Below are 16,303 nucleotides of genomic sequence, written 5' to 3' on the forward strand. Positions count from 1 at the left end.
AAAAATTTCACGACTTCTCGGTCCGGGCGAACAAAAGAAGCTAATGACGGATCTTTTCTTTTTCGTCCACCCAAACATTGGTCGGCGATGACGTCGACGGGAAAAACTTCCTATAACAGGTTGGTTTTGTATGAAACAAGCCTTGTTTGAAACGTAGCAGTTGGTCAAAACCACACGTAAAAAACGCGTTTCCCCCCCGATCGTTTACGGCAGCCGCCTATCTAAAATGCACAAATGTCTTTCTTCAGACAGCGGAAAGCATTGTATCTTTGGTCTCTTTGCGGATTATCTTTTATTTTGGAGATTGTTTTGTTTTCTGTCTCTGATACCAACATAACAAAACAAGTAAGCAGCTGTTGACACTGGCAGTAAAAACATCTTGTGGACATGCCTATAGAAGACACATCTTTGGGTTGGACGGTACGGTATCATTTCGTGAAACCCCCAAGGCCAAATACCGGTATACACCTTATAATAATTATTCTAAAATGGCTGCCATTTTACTATTCTTCTGTTTCCTTGCAAATTGGCCCTTTCGTGCCTCCCTTTCAAACGTAAAAGTCAAAAGGATATTTAATCTTTAATGAGGCCAAAAGGGCAAGTTTGCAATCAAACAAATTAAAGAACGCTAAAATGGAGGCCATTTTGGAATAAGGTGTATGGCCCTTGTTAGTTTCTTTTTTTTAATTCCGTGCAAAAATAATTACGAGGGAGGTTAATCAATTAATTGTCGAAAAATATTATTTTTCGCTATTGTAATGATTTTGCGATTGCCATAAATTGCTCGGCATGGAAAGTGTGTGGCCACATTTCAGGAATAAACTGGTGAACGGTGTAGATATTTAGAGAGAAATTGAAAGTTCATCGTCAAGTGCTTGTCTCGCACACAACCTCATAATTGATCATTTCTCGTCTTGTCAGAACGAGAACGGCAAAGAAATGTATAAAAATGCGAAACGCACGTGCGGGGTCTGCGGAACTATTTTATTTGCTCATTAAACCTATGTTATGTTGCATTCTCGTTGCTGTCGTCGTGGTCCTTACTTTAAGCTCCCCACTGGCTGCCCCAACACGACTGCAAATTTCCAAAAACTGCCAATATCTTTGTTTCCGGAGGCAAATCAAATTCAATTTAAAGTGCTATTGCGATCAAAAAAACTTCCCTTTTTTTCAGTCAGATCTCGAAAGTCTGCTTTCTTGAGAGCTGGATCAAGGAAGAATTACTTCAATGATTCACTCGATTAATAATGCAGGTTTGTGTGAAGAGACTACTAGTTTGACTCTCCAGTGCTGCATGCTAATAGAAATTTCTCCTGCGTGAGCATCACAATTCATCCTCAAGCGAATGAGTGAGTGACGTCATTTTTCGTCGACATAGGGCTAAAGTTTTAGTAAATTAAGTAAACAATAGCTGACAGTGTGAGTGAGAAAATAATCTAAACAAAAATCTGCTTGAAGGGAAAATTTAAATTTTGTCTTGTCTTGTGATGAGAATTGAAGAATATGAAAATTATTGTATATTGGTTTATCGCAGTAGAAAATGGTTGAGACGTTTTTACCATGGTGAGTGAAAGGTTCGTTAGCAGGTAAAGTGTTCTGCGAACTCAGTGTATTGTATTTGTGTTGTTGTTTTAAAATTATCTTTTATTATTATATTTCCATGTATCATATCATAAACTGTAACATTTCATCGATTCTTTCGCGAACGATGTCAACCGCCAGGACGGATGCGTAGCTGTGTTCAGTGTTTACTGGCCATATGGCTTCATGAAACATTTCTTAGCGGTAAACATCAAAGGGACTGGTCGGAAAGAGCTGAATACGCTTCAAAGGTAAGCCAACCGGTTGTTTCTTCTTCGTTAATTTGACATGAGACAGGATGTTATTTCGAAGAAGTCCTAATAGTATGCCGTTGCGAAAGAGTTCTGTATGATCTTTTCAAGCCATCTTATTTACTTTGTCACAGAGTTTCTCACGCTAACAGTTCCCATACAATATGCCAGTAAATGAATAAGTCGGCAAATTAGACTTGAAGAATTGCAGATTGGTCACTTAGCTGCAGGAGCGCAGAAAACCATGGCATCTTGCATCTCATTTGAACCTCATTAAACTGAACTATGATATTAACGAAAGAGCACATTGTATCACGTGTTGTTCCCTCGGATTGCTACTCGGTCCTGTGTTTTAATGAGCCACATTGAATGGATTTCCGGGGAACCTCCTTGAAGAGACGCAGTTTTCTGAAAATAGTGTTTCCCACCACTTAATATCGTCTAATGCTAAGATCGCGAAAACGAAGACCTTCGCTTTCAGTGAGGTTTATGTCTAGTCTGAAGCGGGTTTTGGCGAGGAGACGGTTGACACTTCAGTTTATGCCTTGATAAGCTATTATAATGTCGTGTAAGCGAAACGACCGATGGCATTGGTCACGCTTTCCTTTTCTTTGTAGAGATCGTAAAATGACAACATTACAGCCCCCCTCTCGTGAGCAAGAACACGAAACCTGCTCCAAAAACAACGTGACATCACTGTGGTTGAGGCTCCGAAGACAAGAAAATGTAGACAACCATCAAAGTCTTGTATATTGCGCGCTATCTTTATCCAATCCTTTCTCAAGCTACGAACCGTACCAGGGACACTAAATAGTTGATATGACACTTCAATAAGTCTCACATTTTCAAGATCACGCATTAATAGTTCGCCTACTGGAGCAAAACTAAAGAACCAGTTGGTATTGTCTACGCACTTAAGTTTGTCCAATAAGGAGTTCTTTATCTACCACTCTAGCAGGTTGTTCGTTGATGCAACGTTTGTTTTATGAATGGCAACGAAAACCCACCGGCGGTGGCATTGTTTTCCAGTTACCTATACCTTCGCACGCTAGCTCAATTGTTTGTATTATTAATATGGTTATTGTCTTTCATCATAACAGAAACGGAGATATGTAGTCAAAATATGAAAGTTTTGAGATATTGTTGCCCGCTTTTTGTATGTGTTTTACATGTCATTCTTGAATCCTCAGCCGCGGCTCAATCTGCTGGACAGAGAAATAGCCATGTAAAACAGTCAGGAAAAAATCTTCATACAAGAGATGACAAAATATCAAACGGCGCTATCGGGAAGCCCTTTAAAACAGAAAAAAACGTCTTAAATGAGAAGAGGAGAGACAGCCATTTTCTAGTAACGAAACAAGATGGGTCACTCTCAAGTAGCTTACAAACGAAGCAACGGATCATCGCCAAGGGCAATAAGATTCACGTTAGGGTAGAATCACCCACTGGTGTCGCAAGTAAGAACTTAGTTCGATCTCACAATATCCAGAGACTAAGGGATAAAGATATTAGTGCAAAAGTAGTCTCAAATCTAACAAGTTCCAAGGACAAGACCAAATTAATTGCTTCAAATTCAAGGAAGACTGAAAAAAGGAAAAAGAAGACGTTATTTAAGAAATATGCTCTGCTTCAATCATTACCTTTACTTCAGACCCAACCTGAACCTCAACAGACTATTCTCACAGGAGGAGACGAATCAAATGCAGGATACGCTTTACAGGTTCAGGGAGACCAAACAGGAGACGCTGCTGCAGTCCAAGAACAGTCACCTGATGACCAGCAACAGCAGTCACTGAGTGATGGCAATTCGCTGGGTCAATACGCCTTGTCTCAAGACAGTACTAGTTATCAGCAAGATAGCAGCCAACCATCGATGGCCAATTTGGCGGACAGTAATATTGAAGATGCAGCTCAAAGCGAGGATGGACAGCCCTCTAGCCTTGAACAAGCTGTTCAGCTACAACAGGCTGGTTACACACAGCACTCCCAGGAACAAGAGCAAGACCAAGACGCCCCATTACCAATTAGTCAAGGTGGAGAACTGGCAGGTCAGGAAAACCAAGTGGTCAGCAATGCACAGCTTCAGTATCAGAATCAACAGGCAGGTCAAGAACAGGAACAACCCATGCAAGAGCAGGAGAACAAGACCAAGCTCCAGGTCAATCTAATTATGAACAAGCTGGTTTTCAACAAGAACAACCACAACAACTCGATCAGCAGGAATCAAGGGAAATGGATCAACAACCGCAGGATCAAATACAAGACTACCAGCCACAGCAAGACGAAGGGCAGAAAGAACAAGAACAACAACAAATAGTCGAGGAGCCCCAAGAAACACAAGGAGCACCTTCCGAAACACAGAGCCCCTCCTCTTCGTCTAACTCATATGGCACTCTGTTTAGTACAGAAAGTCAATCGCCAGGATCAGAACAGCAAAGTCAGGGAACGCTAAGTTATTCGAATGATCAAAATAACGATAATGGGGAGAAAGTTGCGAGGCCTAGTGTACAATACGCAGCTTCTATAGAAGAAGCACTCAAGGAACCGGGTGTTTCATCCCAAGAAAGTAATAGCGAGGGAGGTTATGCCCAAGGAGGTGTGGATGAAAACGAAGGGGCTAATGTTCTAAACGTTCGCCCTGAAACGGATTCCAAGGGAAGCGAGGAAAATGGTTTTGTGGGCACAGGAAGCATAAGTGCTCCGACTGGTTATCAAACTTCTGTTGTGGATGATAATGGTAATCCTATTCAAACTTCGCCAAATCAAGAAGTGAATGGATATGCCTCGCCCTATGAGCAGCAACGGATTGGAGATACCAATGCGCTCGAAGGAAATCAACCTCCACAGAGCACCTCGCTTTTGGAAACTCAATATGAACAAAATTTCGCTGAGCAACAACCTCAGCACCAAAGTTCCGGACCCAACCGACCGAAAGTGTCTCCAGTGGAAGACGATGTCTTAAAAATCATCAGCATCGACAACAAGAATGCTCCAAATGCAGGTAAAAACTTTCCGTTTCACCTACAGTCTGTAACAACTTTGTAAATCACTTCTCTAGTGAATTGAGGATATCAAAGCAACAAAATTTAAACGGTTTGGACAAAATGAGAAGGCAGTGAAAGCAAGACCAATAGAATGGCAGTAGTCGCTTCTATGTTTTCTTCGCCATAATTGTCATGGGACGATCGACAGACTTGATCATTCACCCTGTTTTTCAAAACGATGCGTGTATGAATATCTCGATACAGCTTTCAAAGAGAATCTTATCTTAAGTACTGTCACGTGGTTTACATTGGGAAAACAAGGTGTGCACTTTAAAAAAATCAATTACTTTAAGCTGAATTTATGTGAAACTCAAGCAATAGCCAATTGAAGAATTGAAAAGGAAAGTGGATTTGGAAACTGGCCAGCATTTTCTTGCATTGCTTCACGTTCTCCATTCTAGAGACATCTTTGATATTCCCATTTCTTAGAGTTAAATCTCATTACAGTAGATAAGTTTTCTCCTGAAATTAACCTTCACTTACATCAATCCTCATGAAGATCTTAACCTTTAACTTCTAACCTGTTTTGGAGCGATTTACATAGGTGTCAATTAAGAGTACCATTTTTATGCATGCACAGTCAATGGATGTAAAGGATGCCCTCCTCATGCGAGATGCATAAACAAAGTCTGCATAATCAATGATGATCAACCATTGGCCCATATACTGTCCGCTCTCTCGGGTCCGGAGCCAGGTATGCATGATGAAAGTCCTTCGAATTCAATGTATTGATTCATGTAATTTTGCGCATAAAGGGCGCAGCAATTTAGCTTCGTCTGTATCAACTTTGTCGTCCAGTATCATTTCGTAATTGCCGAAGTGAGCATTATGAAAGGAAAATAGGATTTCTCAATGTTTTATGGAGCCACAAAATTAAAGTCAGCTAAGCTAACTCGGCTCTTTTTGGAACATCAATAACTCTAGGTATCGTTAACATCTTCGCTGCTTTCCATAATTTGAGCACAATTGACTTAATTTAGATATGTTGTATTTTCTTTTTGAAATTTCTTTAATTCATAATATATTGGCAATTGTGATATTATTTAACAGCTGAATAAATATGGTGCGCAGGTGTCTTGCACAATTACCCGGTGTAAACAGGCAATTTTTAGAGGCATTGCCATCCCCTAGGAAAATGAAGTTGAAACATGCGTGTTTTTTCTTTCTTTCAATTAGTTCAGTAGAAAGTAACTACATCCTGATTCGTGATTTCGCAAATAAGGATCTTTTTAACTTTGTCGCTGTTGACGCAATCCCTAATTACCCAAACTAAGCTCGCTTCAGAACGTCGGTAAATGATCAAGTCCACCCGGAATCAATAAATCGATCTTCGGTAGCATGTACAAATAAATGTACATACTCTCAACGCTAATCTCGAGCATGTCCTTTATTTCCATCATAACTAACATAACAGTGTTTTAAGTTCAGTGTTTTCATCACGAAACAAGATTTTTCATCGCAAACATATGTGTTTTTTGTAATACGCTAACGAACGATAACAGCCTGCCTTTTTGGGTTGAACTAGATTGTTAGCCTTATACGATCACCTAATATATTTGATTACTCATTTTACTTTTGATTACCCGTGGCATATTCCGTCCTTTATCCCAAATTCGAGGGCAAAGCCTTGTACTTGACATGAGGGAATATATCACAGGCCAGGTCAACAAAGAGATTATTAGTCGGTTTCTGAGGTTTTCTAAAGCAAACAAAAGGTTTATTCACTCGTGAGTAAAATAAGTGGGTGTTTACATGATACCGGTACGAGTTTCATTCTGGTACGAGTTGTCAATTTCATACCGCGTTTACGTGAACGAGACAAATATTGACACAAGGATGACGCATGAACCAAAACAATAATGGCGTCCAATATTTAGAAATATAACGCATGCGTCAATAGCCCCAGTCCACCACGACTTGACGACTCGTACCGGAATGGGAGCCAATGTAGCGTTTACATGATACCGGTAAAACTTTTCATACCGTTATGAGAATTTCGATCCGGTACAACTACCGGGATGAACTCATACCAGTATGAGTTGTACTGGTATGAGATTTTTCACCGGTATCATTTAAACAAAATACAGAGCGATAAGTAAGAACCGGGATGAACTCGTACCAGAATGAAACTCGCACCGGTATCATGTAAACACCCCCTAACTTCATACCGACTGCAGTGCAAAGTGACCAAAACCTTACAGCAGCGCTCTAGAAGCATTGGCCTTAAGCAGTGACAACGGTAACAAAAAATCGTATTTCATTGGCAATAAATGCTCTGCACGCTCCTTTTTATCTGTTTTGGATAATGTCAACGAGAGACGATGAATTTAATCCTGTCGTTTGTCTTGAGCAACGTTTATAAAACCAATCTCATGTCTTGTTTAACTGACAGAATTTATATTTTGGGACAAATTCAATGTTTGACGAGCTTTGCCTAAGCTAGTGTTATTACCGTGGAACAGAGGGGTGCGTGATATATTTCCGTATCCCACACTGGAGCTTAAATCCCCGGACTTGGCATGAAGGGAATACATCCCCATGGGACAGGGCAACAAAGTGATTATTAGTCAGTTTCTGAGATTTTCAAACACAAAGAAACGGTTTATTCACTCATGAATAAGTTCTACAGCTTGCAAATGATCTTAAATGCAGCAAATTTGCAGTGCAGCCCTGTCGCTAAGGTGCTTGCCTCTATGGTCTGGACATCCCGCGTTCAAAGCCCTTTCTGACTACTCGTTGAATTTGATCCTGGTAGTCCCTGCTTCATTTTATCAACCTGCACTTGTAAATAGCCAACTGGCTTGCCTCCAGCCATGTAGTTTACATTCTTAGCAGTTGCTGCAGTTGTTCTGTCTTTCCGTTAATTGTTTTTCATTAGCCCTAAAAAGCCTCTATGGGGAGTGGTCTATTGAGTGTGGCGTTTTGCCTTCTCGAGGATAATCGTGACATTAATTTCATGGTTCTCCTCTTGTTATCAGCAATTGTCTCCGCCCGCACCCCCATTTACAATCAAAGCCGTCACCAGCTTCTGAGGCAATTGAAAACTGTGGAGGTGTTTTAGTGCATTCCCTGAAACAATGCATATAAACAATGTATAAAACCGAGCCAGATGACATTACTTCATTTGTAATTTCCGTATAGTGAGCAGTTAAGAGAACAGTGACAAGGGTCTCACAATTATAAAGTCAGCGGAATTCTACCGTTTTTTACCCTACATAGTGATGAGAATTCTCTTTGCAAGCAACCATCTCTCTGAAATTAAGGACATTCCTGAAAACGTTTCTTCCATTTTTTAGCAAAACGCAAGGTTTAGTCGTTTTCCGGTTCAGTTACCGTTAACGTTGACGCTCAACTCTCTATGATTGGTTTGCCACCAGTCTCTAAAGACTGCCGGTGGACAAACAAAAGTAGGTTATGAGAGACTTTATATTTTCGTCCATCAACATGGAGGCGATGACGTAACGTGAAATCCACCTATTAGAAACAATGACTAGACATGCGCTCGAATATTTATTTCAATCGAATGTTGGGTTGAATTGATTCAGTCCACTTTCAACACGGTTTCCTCCCATAACGCCAGTGTAATGTTTTGATTTTCCTGAGATCTGCTTCATTCGTTTCCATTTCAGATGAAGCTTCCGAGGCTAATGAATGTAAAGAGTGTCACTATAATGCCAAATGCATCAACAAAGAATGCGTTTGCAAAGCTGGTTACACTGGGGATGGAATTGACTGCCGACGTAAGTGTGTAGTCAAACCAACAAACCAAATTTGTGAATGCAACTATTGATGTTTTAGGTGTAATGCACCCTTGTGAAGGATGGTAAATTGGTTGCTTGGCGACGGGCGAAAGGACAACCGAAAAATCACAGTCCAAGGCAAGATTCGAACCTACGATCTCCGTAAGACCGGTCGGTTGCTCCACCAACCTAGCTCCCCAGGAGTTGTAGTAGCTCAATCGGTAGAGCATCCATTCGGTGTTACCCCGGTCGTAGGTTCGATTCCTGCTTTGGACTCTGACTGGTCACTTTCCCTTTCGCCTGTCGCCAAGCAACTAGTTCCCCAATCAAATTTGTGCTTTAACATCTCATTCGCAAAGATTCGTAGTCCAACAGACTAATGAAACTCTGCAAGGCGCATTCAATATCAACCTTTCCCATTCATCCTCTGTGTCGTATTAATATCTTCCGCAGCTGACACCTGCTTGCCAGGTTGCAAGGAACATGGTAAATGCATCAAAGGATTCTGCTTATGCGATCATCATCACTACTTCAACGGATATGAATGCTCTCGTAAGTATTTCTAGACCATTTACATTTAATATCTGACTTTGGATATTTTTATCCTATTAAAGGGAACCTCCGCTAAAACAAGAAAATAACTGTAAACCACAAAACATCATGTTTTCAATAAAATGTTTCCAACTTTTTCCAATCAAAGTGTTTGTATCAGAAATAAAGGAAGTTTCCCGGGAGCCGCCATCTTGAATAATTGTGACGTGTCACGTCACAATTTATTCAAGACGGTGGACATCTGGGAAATCTGAAAGTCAAAATAATTGATTTTAAAATTCCTTTTTATCGATAAAGCCACCTTTTGAAGAAAGAATTGAACAAATTTAACTGCAAACATAACTTTGTTCAGTTCAAAATTATTCAGTAGTCGAAGTGGAGGTTTCCTTTAAACTATGCAGCTTAGAAAAACTATCATCAGTTCCTGAGAAGCTGTAGATTTCTTAGCGCATGCGTATGTGCTCTTAGCGTGTGAGTATTACTCTGTTAAAAATAAACAATAGTTGTCATGACAAAATTTTATGTGATTTTTTATAGGCAAAGCTGCAAATCAACTTCGGTATAAGCCAACAAATTGTTTGGAAATGTAAAATAAAATCCCCAAAATTCTGTCGACCATCCCCTACCTCAATTTTGAGGTGGAATAAGACAGTGACGTGTAGTTTAACTAGCATTCTCTGCTTTAATATCACTTGAAGGATCCCCGCCATCTTGATGGAAATTGTAAGCTTGAGCTTGAGTTCGACATGCTTGATATTGAAAGAGTTTTTTTGCCGAAAAATGTTCTATGGAGGTTGCGTTCACCTAGCACATTCCTCGCAGCGTGAATAAGATACTCAGACAAGCGCATCCAAACTGGCTCCCCATATTTACAGAGTTAAATAAAACTAAAAAGTTGATGGCAATTGCAACGTTACCGAACATTAGGTTGAGTGCCTCAAAGTAATCGCTCTACACGCTCGTCTTGCATTTTGGCACACTATTGCCGGGCTTTGCAAAACAACAGCTTCAAAGGAAGGACAATGTATGAGGTTTTGATAGCAGGTTACTGTCATTCTCCTTCTTTTTCGTCTTGATGCTGCCACCATTAATCCAGCTTCATGAAACTACTTTTCTCACCTCATACGGCATCATTGACTTACAATCATCGCTTGCCACTGTGCAAATTGTTTTGAATATTTCTTTGGTGTTGCCGTACTAGCTTTACTGCCTCCCGAAAGCTGCACCTTTTTACGTCTATGACTATACAGTTATCCCATTTTTGCCAACAAAAGTATTTTTCTTCCTTTCATCTTCCCTGGTTGTCATTATGCGTTTTCATTTCCCTTTACACAGCTTACAAGATAACACACAGGAACTGTCCAATTCAGTGCACCACATCATGCCACGCCAAATGCCCAGCAAATTGCTGCAAACAGCACCCAGTCATTAAGACTCACTACAGCGAGGACAATCCCCAGCAGATAGGTGAAGCTGTTTCTGTCAATGGCCTTCTTTCAAAGGGTAAAAATGGTCCCAATCCACCCGAAGTTGTCCTGAAGCCTTTTGTCAAAGTGGGCCAACCGATAGCTAACTTTGCACCTGACTTTCAGTCACGCCCTCATGATTCAGGTGACAGTGACCTCGAAGCCGTTCACGTAAAACATCCTCTAGGTAGTTTCACGATGACGGAAACAGACGCCAATCCCCTGTTTGGGGAGGACGATTGTCCAGACAAATGTAATAACGAGTGCCTAGATATCTGCCCAGTTAAGTGCTGTCTCAAAAGGTGTCCATTGAATTGTATGGAAGATTGTAATCCATCCTGTCCAAAAACATGCTGTTATCTAAATAGTGCCAAGATTCAATTTCCCATGATGGATTCAACAACTCAGGAGAATTTTATTAAGATGATGGCTGAAAAGTTTTGTCCGAGAGCATGCAAAAACGTATGTGATCCTAAATGTCCACCTATTTGTTGCGAGGGGAACTCGACTTCCGCGCCTCTCAAAAACAATGATTTCGGTCATCTCAAAAGCGAAAGTAAGAAGAAAACAGACTTTATGAAAAAAGCGATGAGTTGGTTCGGAATGATGAACTTTTTAAACATGATGTATAGCATGTACGGTAACATGAATGGGTTCAAGCAAATGAAGCTTCTTTATAGGATGAATGACTCTAAGGCCAAAGCACTCCATCCTACGAAATCTACCAGCGTGGATGCAAAAACGCCTATGCATTTCAAACAAGTTGGCGCCGCAGAAAGCCCAGACGATTCAAATGATACATGCCCGTCGATTTGCAAAACAACATGCGTTCATTCCTGCCCGCAAAGATGCTGTCATGATAAAGTCAAGACGATGGACTCGAATACAGCAGCTGTGCTACCACGCTGCCAACCCTCCTGCCAATGGTTTTGTTCTAACAGTTGCCCAAAGAACTGTTGTGTGAAAGACATGAAGTCAGCTCTATCACCCTTCCATCCAACAGTGCCAGTAACAAAAGCAAAATCTTCGTTGAATGCAGTACAAGTTTCGTCACTGGCAATTCCGAGTAAGGCTCATTCCACCTGTAAAGCCACTTGCCCGGCATATTGCTATCCGCTTTGCTTAGAAGACTGCTGTGAAAGAGGTGTTGTACCAAAAAAGCCAACAGTTGCACAACTGAAAGCTAAACAATCTTTCAACAATTTCTTTGCAAAGGTGCCTGATCCCGCAAATCAGAATTGCCCAGCACTCTGTCAAAACAACTGTACACCGTCCTGTCCTGTTGTTTGCTGTGATCAATCAGCGTCTTTACCAACCCAGTCACGATTGATAAGTTCTTCCAATGGACATGTTTGCCCCGGTGGATGCGTTTCTGAATGCTTCCCCGCATGCACTATAAGCTGCTGTCGGGCTGCTGTAAAGAAGCAAGACTCAACCCTGAAACCAACAAGGCGACAATACCAACCGCTTCAGAAACCTCTATCTACTACGTTACCACCCCCGTCCACGGTTTGCCATCACGGATGTTCAAGATTATGTTACCCCAACTGCGACGAAAGTTGCTGTAGGGCCGCATCAGGACTTTCCCCTGGCTTAAGAAAGTCAAAGGAAGACGGATCAACACCTTCCACTATAAAAGTGCCCTGTCCTTCGGAATGCAGACCATTCAATTGCCTTTATTACTGCCATCACGATTGTTGCCTACAGGGAAAGCAACAACCATTCCTGAAATATCAACAGCGTCGAAATCAGGCATCAATTTTGCAAACCAAAAAAAAATATCTAATACGAAATGCAAAAACATTAGCCATCAGAAGAAATGTGGAAGCCACAGATAAAAGTACTTTTGGTGGTCGATTGGGGAATAAGAGAACGGCCATTCGTCACAGGCCACAGCTTTGAACAGCCAATTCAAAAAAGGATCGGAGTGAAATGATTCTTTAAGTCTGATGCAGAAAACCGAAACGCATCACACTTACGACGCCAGCAAGAGAATGCACAAGAAGCATGCACAAACGCGTTAACGTGTTGCTTTCAACGACAGGTATGGAGCGTTTTCACTCACGTGACCAGCAGCTATATTGGATTACGGAAACAAAAGAAAGTATTTGCATAAAAATAGAGTTCTATTCCTGAGGATTAGTTTTGTACAGAATCATGGACGTTATTTCTTTGTTTTGGAACACCAACATGGCCGCCGTAATGTCATGTGAAAACTCTCCATAGATCATCAAAACCCTGCTTAGTTTGTGACTGTTGTTTGTTCTTTTGCTTACGTCGTCAGTACTTGTCAATCAACCATGACAGCGTCATGTGACCCTTAAAATCTTTATATCAGAAAGAATGGTAATCTGCCACTATTTAGTAACGCGAACAAATTTTATACAGACATAGTAGCGTGAAGGCGACCAATTGAACTCTTGAGTTGGTTTTTCATAATTTTCAGGTGAGAGCATTTTTCCTTTAAGGTCGCTGAACACAGTTACTCCGCGATTAGAGGTAGTCTTCCGCCAGCGTGGATATTGGAAACCAAAACAAATATCGCGAAAACGTTTTTCCTCCTTCTTGAGAAGGTCTTAGAAATGCAGTGTAACTTCGCTTCCATTACGTAAACACCAGAAAATCTTTCAGAGGAACCCAGCAAAATACCACGTATGCCCATTCGCTCAAAGATTTGAGATCAACAACTGTTGGCTGTTTTACCAAATTTTCGTCGTAAACCCGTCTTTATATTTGCAGAAATTTGGAATGAAATAGTTTCGACAACAAAGGAGTCGTCTATTTAAAAAAAATCAGAAATCTAACAGACAAAAGTTTTGGAAAACTAAAAAACATCTATCATCTGTTGATATTCTATGATAACAGGTCTTAAATGTTCTTTTATTCTATTACTTTAGAAAAGCAAATGCAGCAAAAAAGCTAATGAGTGAATTTTGCAGAAATGAGGAATAAGCACCTTTATGCCTTGTTTCAGTCTAGATGCGTTACCATGGTAATAGCGTATTGAGAACATTTACTGTCATAAATAGACATCGTGGTAGCACTTATCAGAGACCCAAGTTTGAGCTTCCAGGAAAAAAACTGCATAACTGTGGCAGAAATGAAACTGTGTTCAGTCACCTTTAAAAGCAGAAGAAACTGAAAATGACCAGAGAATAAGTTACTTCGAATTGTGTAAGAGCCAAAAGAACAGAGTCGAAGTTCAGGGTAAAATGACTTTATTTTGTTGAAAGCAAAAGAAAATGAACGTTATCCCCTTGAACCTCGACTACATTCTTTTGTTTGCACAGAATTCAAAACTACCCCATCCCCCTCCCCCCTCCCCCCCCCCCCCAATTAGAGCATGTAAAAAATTGACCAAGCAAATAAAATAAAAATATATCATAGAAATATTTTCAAAAAGAAAACAAGCCAATTAGCATGAAGGGTTTCCTTCTCTGCACGTCTCTTTTTTTCAAAAAGAACTGAATCGTTTTTGCAAGAAATCTAGTGCTACGTGAGTGGGGAGATGCATTCTTCCTTAACTCACGTACCAAATGCGCACAATTCTCCTGGTCATCTACCATTTGAAAAGTGTCTTGTTCATGAGCACTTCCAGAATTTAGAAAAAACTGTACGCAAGGAACAGTAAAATTGATTTTTGTGGTTAGTCATTGTTTTTTTATCCGTGAAACTTCTTCATTCCTTAATATCTGCCTCGGTAAAGATTTCTTCTGTAGAATTTTAAAATCTCAATCCATGATGGACCATATTCCTTTTCTTCACGTCATATCTACACTTACCAGCGATTTGTACAGTTCCTTTACCTAGAACTCTTGATAAAATCAAAATATAAATTAATGCAGCGAAACCATCTTATGGTCAATGGTGTCATTAGCCCTGTGAAAGATAATATGCTTGTTGCGTAGCAACGGGCGAATAAGCCCCTTATGTAGTATTATAATCAACGACTTCAAATCGCCGAACTTCGCCATTTTGCCTTGCCAAGTGGGAAAGCCAAGAATGAACTAAAATGCAAGGGGTTTTTAGGTTCTCGTGTTGACGACTTTGTTCCACTGGGTTCAGTCGTAATTTTTCAATTGGCTGTAGATACTTTTTCACCGTTTACTGAACGACCTTGATATCCTGGGGTCTCCTGTAGGTACACTCTACCCGATAAAGATGTAAATCAACCATTCATCAAGAAGAGATTTATGAAGCCCCTGACGCCGAAAGCAATTCATGAAGGGAATCAAAGTGTTTATTCCATCCATTACTTTTTGCCAAGCAAAAAGAAATAAACATTTTATTTTCTTCTAAAGGTAATAAATGGACTGAATGTGACAGTTCTCTCCATTAGTCACTATCAAAAATACCTCAATACGTTTTGTTTGTCCCTCCAACATTTTGCATAAGCATTGTTTCCAGTTTCTCTTGGGACCATTTATAAGCCCCAAGAGAAAACAAAAACAATGCTTATGCAAAATTTGGGGGGGGGGGTGGGTGGGGGGACAATCAAAGAGTATTATTGTACTTGTGTTTATTGGATAATTGGGAGAACTGTCACATTCAGCCATTTATTCCTTTCAAGGGAACACATGAGCCCAACAAATTGACCTGTTCCCAACTGAGTGACTTCATGGTTAGAGCATTGCACCGGCATCGCAGAGATCATGGGTTCGAATCCCATTGCAGCGACCTCAATTTCTCACGTGTCTGTGAGAGACAATCACTTAAATTGTCCAGATAAGTTCGGATAAAGAACGCAGGTTAATTTGCGAGTGGTGATTCGAAGTCAGATGGTACCATGTCTTGCTTTGGCGCTTTAGGGTCCTTAGTCACTTAGCCAGCGTAGCAAGCTTGTTGGTTGACTTTCGAGTGATCGTTTGAATGTAATGAGCGCGCGAAAACCTCGGACCTAAGTCAAAAGTGCAAGCGAAAGAGGAGGGGGCGAGGAGATGGAGAGAGTGAACCCAACAAGAAACGTTTCAAAACTTTTGTTCGTTAGCGGACAGGAAATAACGTTCCTGATTGGCTAATAAAGTGTTAAAAAATGCGCCTGAGAGTCAAAATTCACTGCTCCCTTTCGAAAAAGTATAAAGGCAAAAGTGAGCAGAAAGAGCCGACGATCTGTTTTCAAAATATCTGGAAACTTCCTTGAGGGATCTTGGATTTTCTGGTGTAATTAAAGAAGAACAGAAAGAGGTTTGAAAGCAGCTAATAAATGGAGGTGATATTTTGGCGGTCCCTCCCACGGAATTTGGCAAAGGCTTCACATTTTAGCTTTTTCTAATAATAAAGGAGAAGATGAACGGCGAAATGTTTCTGCATTAGTAATCATCGGTGACCATATTAATAAAGAACCTGAAGAATTGTAGGGCTCACGTTAACTTCGTTGACTGCTGTCAGATGTATCCATTGTATCCGCGCACCGGACGGAGGCTCAGTTGGTTGAGCATCGGGCTGCCATGAGGGAGGTCGTGAGTTCGACTCCGGCCGGACTAAAATTCAGGGTCTTAAATAACTGAGGAGAACTGAAGTGTTGTAATAATATCTGAAAATAGGTAGATTATCTATTCTTCTCGGATAAGGTACAATCTTCTGAATGGACTACTGATCGATGAGACCACATAACAGCAAAACAGACAGTAGTCAAATTGAAGCAGTCCAAGTGCTGAAACGTAAACTAA

At 40.6% G+C, this 16,303-nt stretch overlaps 1 protein-coding gene across 1 annotated transcript; it reads left to right on the forward strand.

Moving 5' to 3' along the window:
- Window positions 1–2,884: 2,884 nt before the first annotated feature.
- On the forward strand, window positions 2,885–13,926 carry LOC138032598 (uncharacterized). The gene is given in 6 exon segments (XM_068880305.1): window positions 2,885–3,966; window positions 3,969–4,833; window positions 5,457–5,570; window positions 8,506–8,616; window positions 9,070–9,168; window positions 10,504–13,926. Coding segments are annotated over 6 exon segments (4,233 nt in total). The 5' UTR covers window positions 2,885–2,955; the 3' UTR covers window positions 12,537–13,926.
- Window positions 13,927–16,303: the final 2,377 nt, after the last annotated feature.

The sequence above is a fragment of the Montipora capricornis genome, chromosome 14 (assembly GCF_036669925.1).
Source record: "Montipora capricornis isolate CH-2021 chromosome 14, ASM3666992v2, whole genome shotgun sequence".
Lineage (NCBI taxonomy): Eukaryota > Metazoa > Cnidaria > Anthozoa > Scleractinia > Acroporidae > Montipora > Montipora capricornis.